The sequence below is a fragment of the Oncorhynchus clarkii genome, chromosome 23 (assembly GCF_045791955.1).
Source record: "Oncorhynchus clarkii lewisi isolate Uvic-CL-2024 chromosome 23, UVic_Ocla_1.0, whole genome shotgun sequence".
Lineage (NCBI taxonomy): Eukaryota > Metazoa > Chordata > Actinopteri > Salmoniformes > Salmonidae > Oncorhynchus > Oncorhynchus clarkii.
The window spans coordinates 46,944,891-46,964,789 of NC_092169.1; the positions used below are offsets into that span (position 1 = coordinate 46,944,891).

A 19,899-nucleotide genomic window follows, 5' to 3' on the forward strand; every position below is an offset into this window, starting at 1 on the left:
GCCCCATACTGCACGGGGTATTGAAACAAAACAAAAAGATGATATTCCATTGCGGGGGGCATGGGTTTGGGCATGAAGGCTCTCACAAGGAATCTCACATAACCCAAATGCACGTAAGAAGGGAGAGACTCTTCATCACAAAACAATAGAGGGGATGGACTTCCTCACTCCATCCACCAAGCAGGTCAGTCGTTGTGCACCAACCACTTGATCCAATTCTTTACGTATATATCATTTGCATTTACTTCTAGCGCACCACCCCAGAGATAACACCCTTGATAGATGCCCTGCTTCGAAGATCCACACAACACGCAATCCAATCACCATACCAGAGATGGCACCCTGCTTCGAAGATCCACACATCACGCATTCCAATCTGACATCTTTTTTGAGGAGCAGAGCATGCTCCTTCTGTTCTATAGAAACACAAAAAAAATAAGTAAGCCCACTTCTCATTATTCTCATCCAACGCATCCACAATTATAATAGACACTTCAAACGGACATCCCAGGTAACAACCTCTATTCCAACCAAAAAAGACTGAGAACTAGGTTTGGATTTACTACATTTCACTGCCACTTTACTACTCTTACTTCCTTCTGCTTTCTCCTCTGAAATCCAATTCTTCTCACGTTCATCTCCACTCAACACGTCATCCGATTCAAACAGAACATCACCGTCTACTGTCCTGGAGTAATATTGTTTGGCTGTAGATGGCTATTACCAGCTCATCACCCTCTACTGTCCTGGGGTAATATTGTTTGGCTGTAGATGGTTATTACCAGCTCATCAGCCTCTACTGTCCCGGGGTAATATTGTTTGGTCGTAGATGGCTATTACCAGCTCATCACCCTCTACTGTCTCAGGGAAGCTCATCTGCGTGCTTGTTGTCCACACCGGGGTCTTGACAGACTTCAGTGGGCAAATGCTCAACTTTGATGGCCACTGGCATGTTGGAGAAGTGTGCTCTTCACAGATGAATCCCAGTTTCAACTGTACCGGTCAGATGGCGTTGTGTGGGCAAGTGGTTTGCTGATGTCAACGTTGTGAACAGAGTGCCCCATGGTGGCAGTGAGGTTATGGTATGGGCAGGCATAAGTGTCGGACAACGATCACAGTTGCATTTTATTGATGGCAATTGGAATGCACAGAGTTACCATGACGAGAACCTGAGGCCCATTGTTGTTTCATTCATCTGCCGCTTCATTCATCTGCCGCCATTACCTCATGCTTCAGCATGATAATGCACAGCCCCATGTCGCAAGGATCTGTACACAATTCCTGGAATATGAAAATGTCCCAGTTCTTCCATGGCCTGCATACTCACCAGACATGTCACCTATTGAGCATGTTTGGGATGCTCTGGATTGATGTGTATGACAGCGTGTTCCAGTTCCCGCCAATATCCATCAACTTCGCACAGCCATTAAAGAGGTTTTGGATAACATTCCACAGGCCACAATCAACAGCCGGATCAACTCTACGCAAAGAAGATGTGTCATGCTGCATGAGGCAAATTGTGGTCACACCAGATAATTACTGGTTTTCTGATTCACCCCCCTATTTTTTTTTTTGTGACCAACCGATATGACCAACCGATGCATATCTGTATTCCCAGGCATGTGAAATCCATTTATTTCAATTGACTGATTTCCTTATATGAACTATAACTCAGTTAAATCTTTGAAATTGCTACAGGTTGCATTTATTTTTGTTCAGTTTATCTGTGCCATCATGGGCAGTGCCATTGTGGACTTTCTTCTGGCAAGTGAAGAGTAGTTCTGGGTCTTCTGGGAACAAGGGCACTCTGCTTTGTCCAACACTAAGGACTGACCCTCTGCCATCACAGTCTACTGTTTAGGGCCTTTTTACACTACACTACTTTGACGACACAAACTAGGTCCAGGAGAGATTGTTGTGAAGTATAAAGAGACAGATATAGATGCAAATCTCTTTTTAAAGATGTCTCCCACACTTCCTCCAGAGGTAGTGTGTGAGATATCTACACCACATACCCCCCTCTAAGTGGTAGAGTGTAAAGACAACGGCTCTCCCACACCACATGTCCTTGCGAGAATGACCTTAACACCAGTAGACAGCATGTTTGCTCAATTAGCCAAATTGAAAATTAAAGGCTTTTAGAATATCCACACATTTGTGGATCATTGCATTAATCGAGTGTGCAACACTGGCTGCGTTTAGACAGGCACCCCAATTCTGGTATTTTTTTTCATGAATTGTTCTTTTGACCAATCAGATCAGCTCTGAAAAAGATCTAATGTGAAAAGATCTGATGTGATTGGTCAAAAGACCAATTAGTTGAAAAAAGTTCAGAATTGGACTGTCTGTCTAAACACAGCCTATGTGCAAAATGGTTTAGATGAGAAGCTCCTGTATAGTTTGAATTGCAATGCTTATTTTGTTTGTCTTTATACTATGGCAGGGGTTTTCAAACTTTAATTGCCGGTGACCCAGGGACCCCCATTATATGTTAGCCCCCCCAAAAAAGTAATGTCTTGTGAGTATTTGTCTTGTAGAGTATTTCTGTCTGTAATAAATCCCTTTTGTCAGGAAAAATTCATTTTGATTGACTGGGTCTGGCTCGTCCAGTGGGTGGGAGTCCTATGGAATATCGTCAAGAAGAGGCTGTTGTAAAGGCTGTCTGTGGACCATTAGAATGTGACAAACTGTCCACGAACAGTCGTTAGACCAAATGTAAACCAGCCTTGAATTTCACATAGTCAAAGGGCGCCGCACTGTGGACGTGTTGCAACGTATGGAAATGAAACTACATCAATAGCAGATAATGTTGTGTTGTTATAAAATGTGCTGTTAATGCAAGCCAATATTTTCTTTATTGTTCTCATCTTAGTCAAATACTCTATTATCCCAGTCTTGCTAACACCAGTCAGCCATGCTACTATTGTCCATAGACAGAAGACGACGATTTTTATTGCTTGATTTTTGTAAACTAGCCCCCATCAACAATGTTAGTGGTTAGATCACCTGACTACATTTGAATTGTTTTGTCATTGAATTATTGGTGGAAAAGTGCGACAGTAGTCTAACTTTTGATGAGCATTTATCAATATTTGCAGCAGCTACTGTCCAGGCCGTATCACAACCCAGCATAGTCCCAGTTTGGCCCAGTTTAGTCCGGGTTTGGCCGGTGTAGGCTGTTGTGGTAATTAAGAATTTGTTCTTAACTGACTTGCCTAGTTAAATAAAGGTTACATTTAAAACATGTTTTACTGTGCTTAGCGTAGATAAGGAGATCAATCAATATGGGTAAGCATTGAAGGGAAAGAAGAGTCCCCGCCCTAAAATGTAATCCTTCAAAAACCTCTAGTGACGTTAGGTCACCAAAGAAAGTTTATCTTCGCTGTCCAGAGAAACGTAATTTCCAGATTCGCCATTCTGAGAAACGTGATTTCCAGATCTCCAATCCTGGATCTTCTCCGAACGAAAACAGCTGGATTATAGACTGGGATAAAATTAGTTAGTTTGTATTGATGATGTTGAGAATTATAACTATTTGTGGTAACGTGTCAGAGCGCTCCAAAATTACTTATAGATAATAGTTTTTTTATTGGAGAGGAGCTGTACCAGTGCGCGCACTGCACACTATTTACTATGGCAAAAAAGTTGAATAAATTATCTCTATTGACTGTTTTACGTTCTACAAGTTTTTGCATCGTTTTGGGGAATCTGGCCAATGGTAAGTTACAATTTAACCATTTTGGGGTTTTGAAGGACTTTGAACACAACTCTTTCTGTCAAAAGTGACATTTTTTAAAACTATAACCAGGCACTACCACACTATTTACAATGCCAAAAACGTGGACTACAATAGTTCTATGGACTATTTTACTTTTTCATAATTTGTGGGAAAACTGACCACTGGCCTGATTTCCCCATGATTGTGCTAACACTCATAGAAAGTAAAATAGTCCATAGAAGTATTGTAGTCGTCTTTTAAATGCAATTTAACCATTTGGGTTTTTTGGAGGACTTTGACCACAACTCTTTCTGTCGAAAGATAATTATGTATTTGATAAATCAACTGCTGTTTTTCAATCAGTTAATTTTCAATGTTTCATATTTGTTCATTTTGAAACTTGCGTTTAGATTGATTAGATTCTAAATTAATTCCATATGTTGATTTCTTGTGATCATGTATTTATGAGCAAACGTTTTCAATATTTACATTAAATGGATCCTGGCTTTAAGCTATTAATGCGAAACCAACTTCACAACGTACAGACTGCCCCAACATAGATTGCTTGAGAAAATATTTTTGATAGCATTTATTCTGTTTGTACTGCAACAATATTTCAATAGAAAAAAAGGGCCATAGACTTTTCTAGACCTCTCCTCTTTCACCATAAATCATCTCCAACCCAATTTTGAGATGTGCAGACTGGCCCAATTGAGATTGCTTGTAAAAGGACTTTGACAATGCTATTTGCATATGGAAATATCATGGAATGCATTTGTCTTTGTGTTGGGGCCCCAGCCCACGCCTTGGTGTTCATGTTATCCTGCAGTGTGTGTTTAATCCCAGCCTACAGTATAGGCTTGTCAGGATTTCCCAGATTGTACATAAGAAAACATCTAGTCTTATTAGTTACACTTCGTCAGTGCAACTTCTTAAGTATTCTAAGCCTGAGCAGTTACTTGGAAAGCACAGCCCTGTAAGGCAGGTCTACACTCCAATCTGTTTCACTGCAGCATAGTGTCTGGACGTATTGTGAAGGGTTTTGCTGATCAGTGAAGTGTGCTTGACTCTATGGTAAGGATTTTGTCCAGTGCTGAATAGATTCATCCGTCTTTTATTCTCCTCCTGTTATGTTTGACGTACACACAATAGTGGGTATGTGAAGGGTACATAGTCTATGCCACTGTGGCTGCACTTAAACAGGCAGCCCAACAGAGCCCCACAATGGAGGTGTCATAATACCCAGCGGTCAAACAGGAAAATGGTTCCAGTTGTTTTTCCACCATTCATTTTTTCCCATTGGGGATTTTAGAAACACTTAAAATATGGGCTGTGTTTTGGGTAGGCTTACCCTGGCGTAATGTTTTGATCGTGTAAATATGTCTCGGACAAGGTGACTTTTATCAATATATTTGTCTCTATTTACTCTGATTAAAACAAGCTAATTAGTATTAAAGTAGACATCATGCAAAACTACAAATCCCTGCAAGCTCCTGCACGCCATCTCTAGCTGGCTCCTTTGCTAACAGGTATTGTGTCAATTTAAAACTTGCACAAGACATTTCAAAGAATTGTCAATTTTAAAGATATTTTGGCAATTGATTAATTGCTACATTTAGCTAACATTAGATAGTTAATACAGAGATTCTTACTTTTGCCTCAATTTATCAGTCTCATTCAGATTATTATGGCATTTGTAGTTCTTTATAATGGCCAAATTAGCAGCTAATTAGCGTTTCATTTTTGGGAGGTAAATGCAGTGAATATATTGATAAAAGTCTCCTTGTCCTTTTGCAACTAATTGGTCTTTTGACTAATCAGATGAGATATTTTGCCAATAATTGGGCAAACTATTATAATTGCCTGTGTAAATGCAGTCTGTGTTGTAAAATTTATAAATGGATGTCTTATTGTCACATACACCGGATAGGTGCAGTGACGTGTTTTACAGGGTCAGCCAAAGTAGTAAGGTGCTCCTGGAGCAAATTGGGTTAAGTATTTGTATTTATTATGGATCCCCATTAGCTGCTGCCAGCTACTCTTCCTGGGGTCCAGCAAAATTAAGACAGTGATACATTTTTTTTTAAACATAATACATTCATAACAGATTTCACAACACACGGTATGCCCTCAGGCCCGTACTCCACTATCACATATCTACAACACAAAATGTACGTGTGTGTATCGTGTGTATAAATGTGTCTGTGCCTTTGCCTTTGTTTGTGTTGCTGCACAGTCCCTGCTGTTCCATAAGGTGTATTTTTAGCTATTGTATCAGTTGCCTGATGTGGAATAGAGTTCCATGTAGTCATGGCTCTATGTAATACTGTGCGCCTCCCATAGTCTGTTCTGCATTTGGGGACTGTGAAGAGACCTTTGGTGGCATGTATTGTGGGGTATGCATGGGTGTCTGAGCTGTGTGCTAGTCGTTTAAACAGACAGCTTGGTGCTTTAACATGCCAATACCTCTCACAAATACAAGTATTGATGAAGTCAATGTCTCCTCCACTTTGAGTCATGAGAGATTGACATGCATGTTATTAATGTTTGCTCTCTGTGTACATCCAAGGGCCAGCTGTGCTTCCCTGTTCTGAGTCAATTGCAATTTTCCTAAGTCTCTTTTTGTGGCACCTGACCACACGACTGAACAGTAGTCCAGGTGCGACAAAACTAGGGCCTGTAGGACCTGCCTTGTTAATAGGGCTGTTAAGAAGGCAGAGCAGCGCTTTATTATTGGCAGACTTCTCTGCATCTTAGCTACTGTTGTATTAATATGTTTTGACCATGACAGTTTACAATGCAGGGTTACTCCAAGCAGTTTAGTCACCTTAACTTGCTCAATTTCCACGTTATTTATTACAAGATTTAGTTGAGGTTTAGGTATTAGTGAATGATTTGTCCCAAAAACAATGCTTTTAGTTTTTGAAATATTTAGAACAAAATTATTCCATGCCACCCATTCTGATACTTACTGCAACTCTTTAAGTGTTGCAGTCATTTCAGTCACAGAAGTAGCTGACGTGTATAGTGTTGAGTCATCCACGTACATAGACACGCTGGCTTTGCTCATAGCCAGAGGCATGTCATTAGCAATGATTGAAAAAAGTAAGGGGTCTAGACAGCTGCCCTGGGGAATTCCTGATTCTACCTGGATTATGTTGGAGAGGCTTCCATTAAATAACACCCTCTGTGTTCAGTTAGACTGGTAACTCTTTATCCACTATATAGCAGGGGGTGTAGCCATAACACATTTTTTTTTCCAGTAGCAGACTATGATCGATAATGTCAAAAGCCGCACTGTCTAACAAGTCTAACAAAACAGACTGCACAATCTTTTTATCATCAATTTCTCTTTTGTAAGTGCTGTGCTTGTTGAATGTCCTTCCCTATAAGCGTGCTGAAAGTCTGTTATCAATTTGTTTTCTGTGAAATAGCATTGTATCTGGTCAGACACCATTTTTTCCAGAAGTTTACTAAGAGTTGGTAACATGCTGATTGGTCGGCTATTTGAGCCAGTAAATGGGGCTTTACTATTCTTAGGTAATGGAATTACTTTTGCTTCCCTCCAAGCCTGAGGGCACACCCTTTCTAGTAGGCTTAAATTGATGGTATGGCAAATTCGAGTGGCAATATCGTCCACTATTATCCTCAGTAATTTTCCATCCAAGTTGTCAGACCCAGGTGACTTGTCATTGTTGATAGACAACAATAATATTTTCACCTCTTCCACACTCACTTTACAGAATTCAAAATTACAATCCTTGTCTTTCATAATTTGGTCAGATATACTTGGATGTGTAGTGTCAGTGTTTGTTGCTGGCATGTCATGTTGCTGGCATGTCATGCCTAAATCTTGCCAATGAAAAAATCATTAAAGTAGTTGGCATTATCAGTTGGTTTTGTGATGAATGAGCCATCTGATTCAATGAATGATGGAGCCGATGGAGCCGAGTTTGCCTTTTTTCCCCAGGTGCTCTTCATCTTTTTATTCAGTTTAGTCACATGATTTCTCAATTTACAGTACATTTGCCAATCGGTTGTGCAGCCATACTTATTTGTCATTCCTTTTGCCTCATCCCTCTCAGCCATACAATTTTTTAATTCCTAATCAATCCACATGGATTTAACAGTTTTTACAGTAATTTTCTTAATTTGTGCATGTTGATTAGTAACTGGGATAAACAATTTCATAAATGTGACAAGTGCAGCGTCTGTTTGTTCTTCCCTTAGCACAGGGACATTTATTTAATAAAAAATGAACTCTGTTCCACCTCATCCTGTATAGTCTCCGTACCATTTGAGTTAGGCTGGCTTGAATCATTTGAGTAGATCCAACTCTGAGGGAAAGACTATCTAAATGTAGGGAACTGAAATGTTAGTTTCAACTGCAGATTATTCCCCAATCCCCCTGTGAAGGTATTTGGTGTTTTTATGAGAAATATATCCAGGTGTTGACTATTGATCTAAGGTAGGAGAAATGACAGAGATGGTCTAATATTGTAACAGGCTTTGGAAATGACCGTTTCTTCCTGCTCACAGACAGCTGAGCATCATGGGAGTCCCTATGTTTACCGTGTCTCTGGAGGACCTGGTCGTGGCCGAGGCACTGTCTCCCCCAGCATGCCAGGACGTCAGGTTCGCTCCACCCAGCCCACCGTACCTCCCGAGACCCTCATCATACCAGCCCACAGCACGAGGGTCCACCTCAGCCAGGACGACATCAAGAAGCTGAGGTTACTATCTATCAATAACTGTCAGCAAGAAGCTGAGGTTACTATCAATAACTGACACCAAGAAGCTGAAGTTACTATCTATCAATAACTGGGCGGCAGGGTAGCCTAGTGGTTTGAGCGCTGGACTAGTAACCGGAAGGTTGAATCCCTGAGCTGACAAGGTACAAATCTGTCGTTCTGCCCCTGAACAAGGCAGTTAACCCACTGTTCTTAGGCCGTCATTGAAAATAAGAATTTGTTCTTAACTGACTTGCCTAGTTAAATAAAGGTCAAATAAACAAATAAACTGACATCAGGAGGCTGAGTTTACTATCTATCAATCACTGTTGATGTTGTAACGGTTGTCTTATCATCATTAGGTAGATATTAGATATCCATGGGTTTTTATCCATCAATCTGTGTGCTAACTCTGAGGTCCATATGCACATCTTGTTGAGTTGTGTTTCATGTGCAACCCTAAAATTTTAACTCAACTTCTATTCTTTCCCATCCAGGTTCAAGCCCACGGTGGGATCGGTGCACCTATCAGAGGGGCACAACGCCAATTTCAACTGCTCCATCGAGGTCCCTGACAACCACCTGGACCTCACCGTGCTGTGGTGGAAGAACACCATGGAGCTGGCTGAAAACCTGCAGGTGGTCATCAACGAATTACAGACCGTCACACACGGGTTCATGACCCTGCTGTCCACTGTCAGGTAACTGTGGCGGGAGCAGGGGACCATGACCGACACCGCATGTGAAGAAAAGAGCGTTAATATTTGGGTCGGTTGGATACTTAGACCATTTCGGTTGGATACCTAGATTATTTGGGTCGGTTGGATACTTAGGTCATTTGGGTCGGTTGGATACTTAGACCATTTCGGTTGGATACTCAAATTATAAAAATGTGCAATGATCTAACTGACAAGTTTTCAGCTACAGTCAATCTTCATCAGAGCATCGATAGACAAACGCAAAAAGCGAGTGCAGTCAGTATTATAAATCAGATGTAAAAGTTCTGAAATGTCATGATTGCTACATTTCACCTCTACTTGTGTGTTTCAGCATAACTTGTGTGCAAAGAGCTGACGCTGGGGATTACCGCTGTAGACTGAGAGTCCGTGACATAGAGATAGAGTCCCAGCCTATCAGCATTCAGGTCGAAGGTGAGTCACCACATCATACCAGGACATTAAATTATGACTAGAGTTTCCATCAGTGGTTCTTAACATAATTTATTGAATGTGTTTGAGGGGATCAGTTTGGCGCAGAATTGCCGATCTTGATCATAATGAGTAATTCTTGATCATAATGAGTAGTTATTTGGGATGTAAGGTGACTTGTAGAGCAGTGATTCTGCCAAGTCTGACTGCAATGTAGTCCATCTCAAACATGTACTGTGTGTGTGTGTTTAGGTCTACCAACGTACACTAGACACCCAGATGACATGAACGTAACTTGTAACAGCCCCTTTAACCTGTCATGTGAAGCGGTGGGTCCCCCGAATCCTATCACAATCCGTTGGCTACGCAACGGAGTTCCTGAGATGGGGTACCTTACCTCCCACAGCAACTACACTGTACCAGGTCAGGGAGAGAGAGGGAGACATGCAAGCATGCACACACACACGCGCACACACACATGGGCGCATGCACAGACGAGCACATGCACGCACGTATACATGCATGCACAGAATGCACATGCACAAAAATACACATATATGTACATACAATCTCTTGCTCTCGTGAGGTATTGAGCTGTGGCCACCAATATTATCCCAGTACCTCCTCTTTCTGGGTTTCAGATAGTCTGAAGGTGGACTGATTTGTTATCCTAGTCAGCATCTGGTCTAAAGTGGTGCACTACATAGGGAATATGGTCTAAAGTGGTGCACTACATAGGGAATATGGCCTAAAGTAGTGCACTACATAGGGTAATGGTCTAAATTAGTGCACTACATAGTGAATATGGTCTAAATTAGTGCACTACATAGGGAATATGGTCTGTACTCCCTGTTCACCCACGACTGTGTGGATATGCACACATCCAACTCAATAATCAAGTTTGCAGATGACACTACAGTGGTAGGCTTGATTACCAACAACGATGAGAGCCTACAGGGAGGAGGTGAGGGCACTCGGAGTGTGGTGTCAGGAAAATAACCTCACACTCAGTAAAACAAAAGAGTTGATCGTGGACTTCAGGAAACACTAAAGAGAGCACCCCCCTATTCACATCGATGGGACAGCAGTGGAGAAGGTAGAACGTTTAAGTTCCTCGGTATACATATCACCGACAAACTGAAATGGTCCTCGCACACAGACAGTGTGGTGAAGAGGGCGCAACAGCGCTTCTTTAACCTCAGGAGGCTGAACAAATTTGGCTTGTCACTGAAAACCCTCGCTAACTGTTACAGGTGCACAATTGAGAGGATCCTGTCAGGCTGTATCACCGCCTGGTATGGCAACTGGACCGCCCACAACTGCAGGGCTCTCAGAGGGTGGTGCGGTCTGCACAACGCATCACCGGGGGCAAACTACCTGCCCTCCAGGACACCTACAACACCCGATGTCACAGGAAGGCAAAAAAGATCATCAAGGACAATAACCACCCGCGCCGCTGCCTGTTCACCCTGATTCCATCCAGAGGGCAAAGTCAGTACAGGTGCATCAAAGCTGGGACAGAGAGATTGAAAAACAGCTTCTATCTCAATGCCATCAGACTGTTAAACAGTGATCACTAGCACAGAGAGGCGGCTGCCTACATACAGACTTGAAATCATTGGCCACTTTAATGAATGGAAAACTGGACACTTTAATAACGCCACTTTAAGAATGTTTACATATCTCGCATTACTCATCTCATATGTACAGTGGGGCAAAAAAGTATTTAGTCAGCTACCAATTGTGCAAGTTCTCCCACTTAAAAAGATGAGAGGCCTGTAATTGTCATCATAGGTACACTTCAACTATGACAGACAAATTGAGAGAAAAAAATCCAGAAAATCAAATTGTAGGGTTTTTATTGAATGTATTTGCAAATTATTATTATAAATAAGTATTTGGTCACCTACAAACAAGCAAGATTTCTGGCTCTCACAGACCTGTAACTTCTTCTTTAAGAGGCTCCTCTGTCCTCTACTCGTTACCTGTATTAATGGCACCTGTTTGAACTTATTATCAGTATAAAAGACACCTGTCCACAACCTCACAGTCACACTCCAAACTCCACTATGGCCAAGACCAAAGAGCTGTCAAAGGACACCAGAAACAAAATTATAGACCTGCACCAGGCTGGGAAGACTGAATCTGCAATAGGTAAGCAGCTTGGTTTGAAGAAATCAACTGTGGGAGCAATTATTAGGAAATGGAAGACATACAAGACCACTGATAATCTCCCTCGATCTGGGGCTCCACGCAAGATCTCACCCCGTGGGGTCAAAAGGATCACAAGAACGGTGAGCCAAAATCCCAGAACCACACGGGTGGACCTAGTGAATGACCTGCAGAGAGCTGGGACCAAAGTAACAAAGCCTACCATCAGTAACACTACGCCACCAGGGACTCAAATCCTGCAGTGCCAGATGTGTCCCCCTGCTTAAGCCAGTACATGTCCAGGCCCATCGGAGGTTTGCTAGAGACCATTTGGATGATCCAGAAGAAGATTGGGAGAATGTCATATGGTCAGATGAAACCAAAATATAACTTTTTGGTAAAAACTCAACTCTTCGTGTTTGGAGGACAAAGAATGCTGAGTTGCATCCAAAGAACACCATACTACTGTGAAGCATGGGGGTGGAAACATTGTGCTTTGGGGCTGTTTTTCTGCAAAGGGACCAGGACGACTGATCCGTGTAAAGGAAAGAATGAATGGGGCCATGTATCGTGAGATTTTCAGTGAAAACCTCCCATCAGCATGGGCATTGAAGATTAAACGTGTTTGGGTCTTTCAGCATGACAATGATCCCAAACACACCGCCCGGGCAACGAAGGAGTGGCTTCGTAAGAATGATTTCAAGGTGCTGGAGTGGCCTAGCCAGTCTCCAGATCTCAACCCCATAGAAAATCTTTGGAGGGAGTTGAAAGTCATTGTTGCCCAGCAACAGCCCCAAAACATCACTGCTCTAGAGGAGATCGGCATGGAGGAATGGGCCAAAATACCACCAACAGTGTGTGAAAACCTTATGAGGACATACAGAAAAGGTTTGACCTCTGTCATTGCCAACAAAGGGTATATAACAAAGTATTGAGAAACTTTTGTTATTGACACAATACTTATTTTCCACCATAATTTGCAAATAAATTCATAAAAAATCCTACAATGTGATTTTCTGGATTTTTTTTTCCTCATTTTGTCTGTCATAGTTGAAGTGTACCTATGATGAAAATTACAGGCCTCTCATCTTTTTCAGTGGGAGAACTTGGACAATTGGTGGCTGACTAAATACTTTTTTGCCCCACTATATGCCTTAATTTCAACAACAAAAATATAGACCCTTAGCTTTCCTTTGACATGCTCCTATGAACTTCACATGTTGGTGCTCATGTAACCTTTTACATAGAAATGGCCTTAATCCTTCTCCTGTCCCACTGTCTGTCCACCAGGTATGAGATTATGTACAGCTGTTGGCGTACTGACCCCCTGGACCGCCCCATCTTCACTCAGGTGAGAGAACTGCTGGGGTAGTGCGCTAGACAAACGTGTGTCCCAAATGGCACCCTATTACCCAAGGGGCTCCGGTCAAAAGTATTGCACTATATAGGGATGGGGTGCCATTGTGACATAGACACCCTGGTCAAAAGTAGTGCACTACACTCTTTAGGGGGGGAAAAATATGTTTTATTGTCACATACACCAGAAAGGTTTGATAAAATGTTTTTTTTACAGCAGGGGTGTCAAACTCATTCCACCGAGTGTCTGCAGGTTTTTGTTTTTTCCTTTCTATTAGATCTAGACAACAGGTGAGGGGAGTGTCATACTAATCAGTGACCTTAATTCATCAATCAAGTACAACGGTGGAGTGAAAACCCACAGACACTTTGTCCTCTGTGGAATGAGTTTGAGGCGTGTCTTACAGGGTCAGCCATGGTAGTATGGCACCCCTGAACAAATTAGGGTTAAGGGCCTTGCTTAAGGGCACATCAACAGATTTTCCACCATGTCAGCTCGAGTATTAGAACCAGCGATCTTTCGGTTACTGGTCCAACAGCTCCAACCGCTAGGCTCCCTGCCACCCCTATCTAGAACCTAAAAGGTTTCTTTGGCTGTCCTTATAGAATAACCCTTTTTGGTTCCAGGTAGAACCCTTTCCACAGAAGGTTGTACTGGGAACCCAAAAGGGTTCTAACTGGAACCAAAAAGGGTTATCCTATTGGGACAGCCGAAGAAACATTTTCTTAATCTGAGTGTGTATATAACGAATAGGGTGTAATTTGGTACGCAGACATAAACAAAGACTGCGTAAACATGAATCTTCCCATCTTCCCTTAGGTAAGAGAACTGTTGGAGAAGCTGACAGAGAAACTTCCAGAGGTTTCTACCAGCAAAGAGAACATCATCTACATCAACACCAGTTTCGCCGAGGAGGAGCATGGGGTTTGTGCAGACCCCCACCTAGATCTGTCTTTTGGCATTATTAAAACAGTATTACAGGCTTGTCTATTCCCTAATGATTTGCATTGAAGTTATTCTGACCAGTTTTTCGGTGGATATTTATACCTCAAATAGTTACCACTAGCTATCAGTGTGCAAGAGATGTACATAATATATTCTACATTTGCACATCTCTCTTATAGTATACAGCATTTCCAATGAGATAAGCTTTGCTCACAAATAAAATCAGTGTATCCCTAGCAAATATTTTCCCTCCTGCAGCAAAGCACCCCCACAACATGATGCTGCCACCCCTGTGCTTCACGGTTGGGATGGTGTTCTTCAGCTTGCAAGCCTCCCCAAAAAGTACGACCTTTGTCCCCATGTGCAGTTGCAAACCGTAGTCTGGCTTTTTTATGGCGGTTTTGGAGCAGTGGCTTCTTTCTTGCTGAGCGGCCTTTGAGGTTAAGTCGATATTGGACTTGTTTTACTGTGGATATAGATACTTTTGTACCTGTTTCCTCCAGCATCTTCACAAGGTCCTTTGCTGTTGTTCTGGGATTGATTTGCACTTTTCGCACCAAAGTACGTTCATCTCTTGATATTGAAAGCTGTGAACAAGACATAAATACGGCCAATCACTGTTCTAAATCAGTGTACTACACTTCCAACTATATGCTTACATTCAGACTGTATGTAAATTGCCTTTTTATATATTGAAGTATTTTTTTAAGTGCCATTGTGTATATGAACTTTACCTACTAAGTGTATAGAGAGTATTGTGTACATGTTTTATAGTCTGAAAAAAAAAATCTGTTTTGGATCTCTGAGGACCCTGCGCAGCCTTGAGGTACTCCACCAAGTTCAGGCTGTAGACCTTGGAATGTGCACAATATCTAATAGTTTCAATTAAAGATTTTAAAACAAGTACAACTTTTGTCAAATATAGTCAATGTTGATATTGACTTGTTAGTGATTTGCATTATTTTGACATAACGTAATAAACGATTGCAAATACACAAAGGTGCTATTTTGTTTATCCTTCTGAAAATAAATCCATCCTGGAATGAATAAAATACACACACAATATGATGATGATCATTAAAAGGTAAATGAATAACAGATTTCAAGTTGCTATCGTTTTTATAAAGTATACGGTAACTGGCACGGCTTTACATGGTGTATGGTGTAATGCATCTAATGCCAAAACGTCAACTCAAAGATACCCAGGTGTGTGACATTTTCCACTCAGGTGAGTTGGCCAGCCAGCCACGCAACACTAGAGCTACTGAAAACATGGCTGCTTCTGTACGGGTGAGGACGTGGAACAGCAAGGCTAGCTCAGTCAAACCCTGGCTCCTTCTTTTGACAGGGATCATTTTATTGGGCGATGTAAATAGCGGGGTCATGGCAGCACCAGAACCGGGACAATGGAGTATTACAGTTGTCAATGTGAGTAGTAAAATATTCAATTTATCTAGTTGTCAAGCTAAAGTTAGGTTTCGAGTTAACTAGCAAGAACAGCAGTGCGATTCATCCGTCCTAGCAATCTAGCGAGCCAGATTTTCTGTTCATTAAAATTGAACATTAACAGTATTGATTGGTAATGCATTTTCCTGAACATATTCAGGCTATCGATTTGCACAAGCCATTGTACTGTCTATGCACCGTTAGCTATCTGGTGAGTGAGCTAACTAGTTAGCTAACGTTAGTTGGTTTGGGAATATTCTTTGAATGATATACCATGCTACCTCGGACAATTAGGCAAGCTGTTTTAGTTTAGACCATAGTTATAACGTTACCCCAAATGTTTTCTTAATGTATTGCCCAAACATAGCCGAGCTAGGTTAGGCAGCTACCTAACGTAACATACAACGTAGGCGGTATGAAAAACAAATATCAGAGGGACCACTGTCCTGTACTGGGCTAGATCATTGCCTGCAATTTTGCCCCGATATAAGAAGTCTAACAACCATTTAGCTAGCTAATGTCCAGATTAGAACATGTAGCTAACTAGGCTATGCCAGAATTATATTGCTATAGTAACTATATAGCTAACGTTACAATGTCCAATGAATTGAAGGGGTAAGACAAACATCGTGTCTACCAGTCATTTGCTTTCAAGTCAGTGAAGTGAACAAGTGCACACTTTAGGAGGAAGGTTAGGTAGGCTAATTGGGACGTAGCCCTAATTTTCCATGGAGCTGGTCAGATGTCTGTCCACCACCATATCCTGTTGCAGAGTAATGTGAGAGCTGCCATTGCCTGCCTAGGGACTCCCAATAATGGTCACCAGGGCCCATATAAAGTGTCTGAGTAGGAATCAGTGCTGATCTAGGATCAGGTCCCCCGTCCTTTTAATCTCATTCATTGTGATCTGATCTTAAATCATCACTGTTACTCTGAGAGGATGGAGACATAGGTCACCAGACCAGTGCCTGTGTTTTGTTCCAGTGCTGGCATTAATCAGACCTGACTCTAGTGTAGGCCTATCACTCAGTTTATCAAACTAATGTAAACGCTGTTTCCTCTTCTTCTCAGACCTCAAGACCATTACTTTTGAGGAAATCCATGTATAAAGACACTGATATCAAATTGAAAGGTAAGATTAGCAGGTCCAGGATTTGTTTCAGACAGACTACCAAGCACTCCCAGGATCTGGATCACAGAAGGGATATGAAAGCGCCCAAAGAACTACCTCTGTAACACCAATTTATTGTTTCTCTTTACACCAATTTATTGTTTCTCTTTTAGTTGTGTCCTTTGGTTGTCCAGAGGAGATGACTTTTACCATTCAATGGTACTTGAAATACTATCCCTGCCACAATGAGTTCAATAATATTGAGGTAAGTAAAGTACAGGTAGTAATTACAGTAAGTGACTAGTACTAAGTTATAGGCTATTTAATGTCTATAGGCTGACATATATGGGCGTGGAGCAGAAAGTGAGTTTGCCGTAGTCATCTTTCATTATCAATACCTTGAACATTTTCGTAATGACTCATTTGTTTAGAATTCCTATGGTAGTACCACATTTTGACAGTTGGTGTGAATTACCAGTTGACTATACTAACTGTAAGAGTTATTTTTAAATCCCGTAATTCCTCATAGGAAATGTATGTCTCCCTACATTCAACTACTAATAAATATGGTTGAATATTTTATGTATTAAATAGATGTGAAACATTGAATATGAATATAAATCATTACTTTAAAGGAAATGTATGAGAGGACGCCACTGAGTCGAGGACAGAGTATGGATCCTAACCCTCTAGGACAAGGGGAATGCATTGAGCACAAGCACAAGCCCTTGAGCTGCAACAATGACCTGCGATACTTCCCAATGCTAAATGTAAGGGCTTATAGGTTACATACATGAGTTCCATTACATTACAGTGCTTTTCACACTCCTGAGCTGGCCTGGTTACTCCTTTTCCATAGTAGCTGAAACTGTGCTGAAAGGGAAAGTGTGATAACGAAATATTCGGGTCGCCTCAATAGTTTGAAAAGGATATATTGGGAAGAATAATTTGTTTTGGAACTTTGCGTTTGACTTACTGACAACTTACTGTATGACAACTTTGTTTGTTTCAGAAAGCCAAGGCAGAACCACGGCCAGTTGTCCCTCCCATGGAAGGAGCAGCACCGGTGAGATGCTACGATGAGGTCATGATGTTTCACTGATGATGCATATAAAAAAATGTTTTACACACACACTTTCGGCTACATTGCAAGTTGCTAAGGTTGTTGTCAATGACCGTTGGAGTTGGCATATACAGCATGCACAAAGAGATCTGGAACCAGACTATCACTTTTCACATTCTCATTACTTCCTGCGTTCTTCATTGCATAATGCATTTAACCCCCTTTCAAAACAAATGTTGGTTCAATCCTACCCAGGGCTCAGATGAAAACTACACGAAGTGGACGATGGAGGAGTACGACAAAGTCGGCGGTCTGAAGAACGGCAGTGTGTCGCTTAAACATGACGTCATCGCCACCACGTGGAAGGACGGCCCCTATCTGCTGGTGGTGGTGATTAAGTCTAACAAACAGGAAGCCAACTGGAATCTAACAGGTGGGTTCACTGCATTAACCCCAATTTCACTTCAACTGGGTTGTGTTCACCAGGCACCAGATGGAAGAATGCAGACTGAAACAGGGAGGGACCACCAGAACTAACAAGAGAATTGACTGTAACGGGAAGGTACTAGCTGGACTCTGCAACATTTTTACGGTGATCTACCCTAATGAACATGACCCAGTTATTGAATACTTGGAATGTTAAACTTGCTTGTGAGGCTTACCAAGAAAAAAATTAAGTTTCTTTAGGCAGCCTAAATACTAATTAAAATTATATAAAGGACATTGGCCATTTTGATCACGTTGCTCCATGTTATATTTTTAAAATATTATTTCACCTTTATTTGACCAGGTAGGCCAGTTGAGAACAAGTTCTCATTTACAACTGCGACCTGGCCAAGATAAAGCAAAGCAGTGCGACACAAACAACAGCACAGAGTTACACATGGAATGAACAAACATACAGTCAATAACACAATAGAAAAAAAAGTATATATACAGTGTGTGCAAATGGCGTGAGGAGGTAAGGTAATAAATAGGTCATAGTAGCAAAGTAATTACAATTTAGCAAATTAACACTGAAGTGATAGATGTGCAAGTAGAAATACTGGTGTGCAAAAAAAGTAAATTAAAACAATATGGAGATGAGGTAGGTAGATTGGATGGGCTAGATGGGCTGTGTACAGCTGCAGCGATCGGTTAGCTGCCCAGATAGCTGATGTTTAAGTTAGTGAGGGAGATATAATTCTCCAACTTCAGCGATTTAAATTTTTATATTAAATTTGTACTTTTTTTGCAATTCGTTCCAGTCATTGGCAGAAAAGAACTGGAAGAAAAGGGGGCCAAAGGAGGTGTTGGCTTTGGGGATGACCAGTGAGATATACCTGCTGGAGCGCGTGCTACGTGTGGGTGTTATCGTGACCAGTGAGCTGAGATAAGGCGGAGCTTTACCTAGCAAAGACTTACAGATGACCTGGAGCCAGTGGGTCTGGCGACGAATATGTAGCGAGGGCCAGCCCACGAGAGCATACAGGCCGCAGTGGTGGGTGGTATATGGCACTGTGATTGACTACATCCAGTTTGCTGAGTAGAGTGTTGGAGGCTTATTTGTAAATGACATCGCCAAAGTCAAGGATCGGTAGAATAGTCAGTTTTACGAGGGTATGTATGGCAGTGTGAGTGAAGGAGGCTTTGTTGTGAAATAGGAAGCCCGTTCCAGATGTAATTTTGGATTGGAGATGTTTAATATGAGGCTGGAAGGAGAGTTTACAGTCTAGCCAGACCTAGGTATTTGTAGTTGTCCACATATTCTAAGTCAGAACCGTCCAGAGTAGTGATGTCGGGCGGGCGGGCGCGGACAGCGGTCGGTTGAAAATAATGCATTTAAAGCTTGTTTTGGAGGTTTAAGTGTCCAAAGAAGGGCCAGATGTATACAGAATGGTGTCGTCTGCGTAGAGGTGGATCAGGGAATCACTCGCAGCAAGAGCGACATCGTTGATATGTACAGAGAAAAGAGTTGGCCCGAGAATTGAACCCTGGGGTACCCCCATAGAGACCGCCAGAGGTCTGGACAGCAGGTCCTCCGATTTGACACACTGAACTCTGAGAAGTAGTTGGTGAGGCAGTCATTTGAGAAACCAAGGCTATTGAGTCTGCCAATAAGAATGCAGTGATTGACAGAGTTGAATGCCTTGGCCAGGTCGATGAAGACGGCTGCACAGTGCTGTCTTTTATCGATGGTGGTTATGATATTGTTTAGTACCTTGAGCGTGGCTGAGGTGCACCTGTGACC

At 41.8% G+C, this 19,899-nt stretch overlaps 2 protein-coding genes across 5 annotated transcripts in view; both read left to right on the forward strand.

Moving 5' to 3' along the window:
* Positions 1-3,614: 3,614 nt before the first annotated feature.
* Positions 3,615-14,328, forward strand: LOC139381299 (tyrosine-protein kinase Mer-like). The gene is made up of 8 exons (XM_071124753.1): positions 3,615-3,718; positions 8,262-8,451; positions 8,946-9,149; positions 9,499-9,599; positions 10,756-10,891; positions 13,038-13,098; positions 13,924-14,028; positions 14,308-14,328. Exons 1-8 carry the CDS (start codon positions 3,634-3,636, stop codon positions 14,326-14,328), a joined length of 903 nt encoding a protein of 300 aa, XP_070980854.1. The 5' UTR covers positions 3,615-3,633.
* Positions 14,329-15,312: 984 nt separating this feature from the next.
* The window catches only part of LOC139381335 (transmembrane protein 87A-like), a 47,822-nt gene continuing 43,235 nt past the window's right edge, over positions 15,313-19,899 (forward strand). For 2 of the 4 annotated variants that reach the window (XM_071124787.1, XM_071124786.1), the window contains exons 1-6: positions 15,320-15,477; positions 16,567-16,627; positions 16,780-16,871; positions 17,242-17,376; positions 17,619-17,672; positions 17,925-18,102. In XM_071124787.1, the coding sequence (XP_070980888.1) occupies positions 15,322-15,477; positions 16,567-16,627; positions 16,780-16,871; positions 17,242-17,376; positions 17,619-17,672; positions 17,925-18,102 (676 nt within the window). In that variant the 5' untranslated portion in view covers positions 15,320-15,321. Of the gene's footprint in view, positions 15,478-16,566; positions 16,628-16,779; positions 16,872-17,241; positions 17,377-17,618; positions 17,673-17,924; positions 18,103-19,899 lie in introns of all 4 variants that reach the window. The other 2 variants (XR_011628543.1, XM_071124788.1) reach the window with 2 other exon arrangements.

Coding starts and splice junctions, on each gene's coding strand:
- LOC139381299 (XM_071124753.1), top strand. CDS start 3,634: ATGGCAAAAAAGTTGAATAAATTATCTCTATTGACTGTTTTACGTTCT. Junction 3,719..8,261: donor TTTGGGGAATCTGGCCAATG/GTAAGTTACAAT, acceptor GCTCACAGACAG/CTGAGCATCATGGGAGTCCC. Junction 10,892..13,037: donor TCAGGCTGTATCACCGCCTG/GTATGGCAACTG, acceptor TCTGTCCACCAG/GTATGAGATTATGTACAGCT.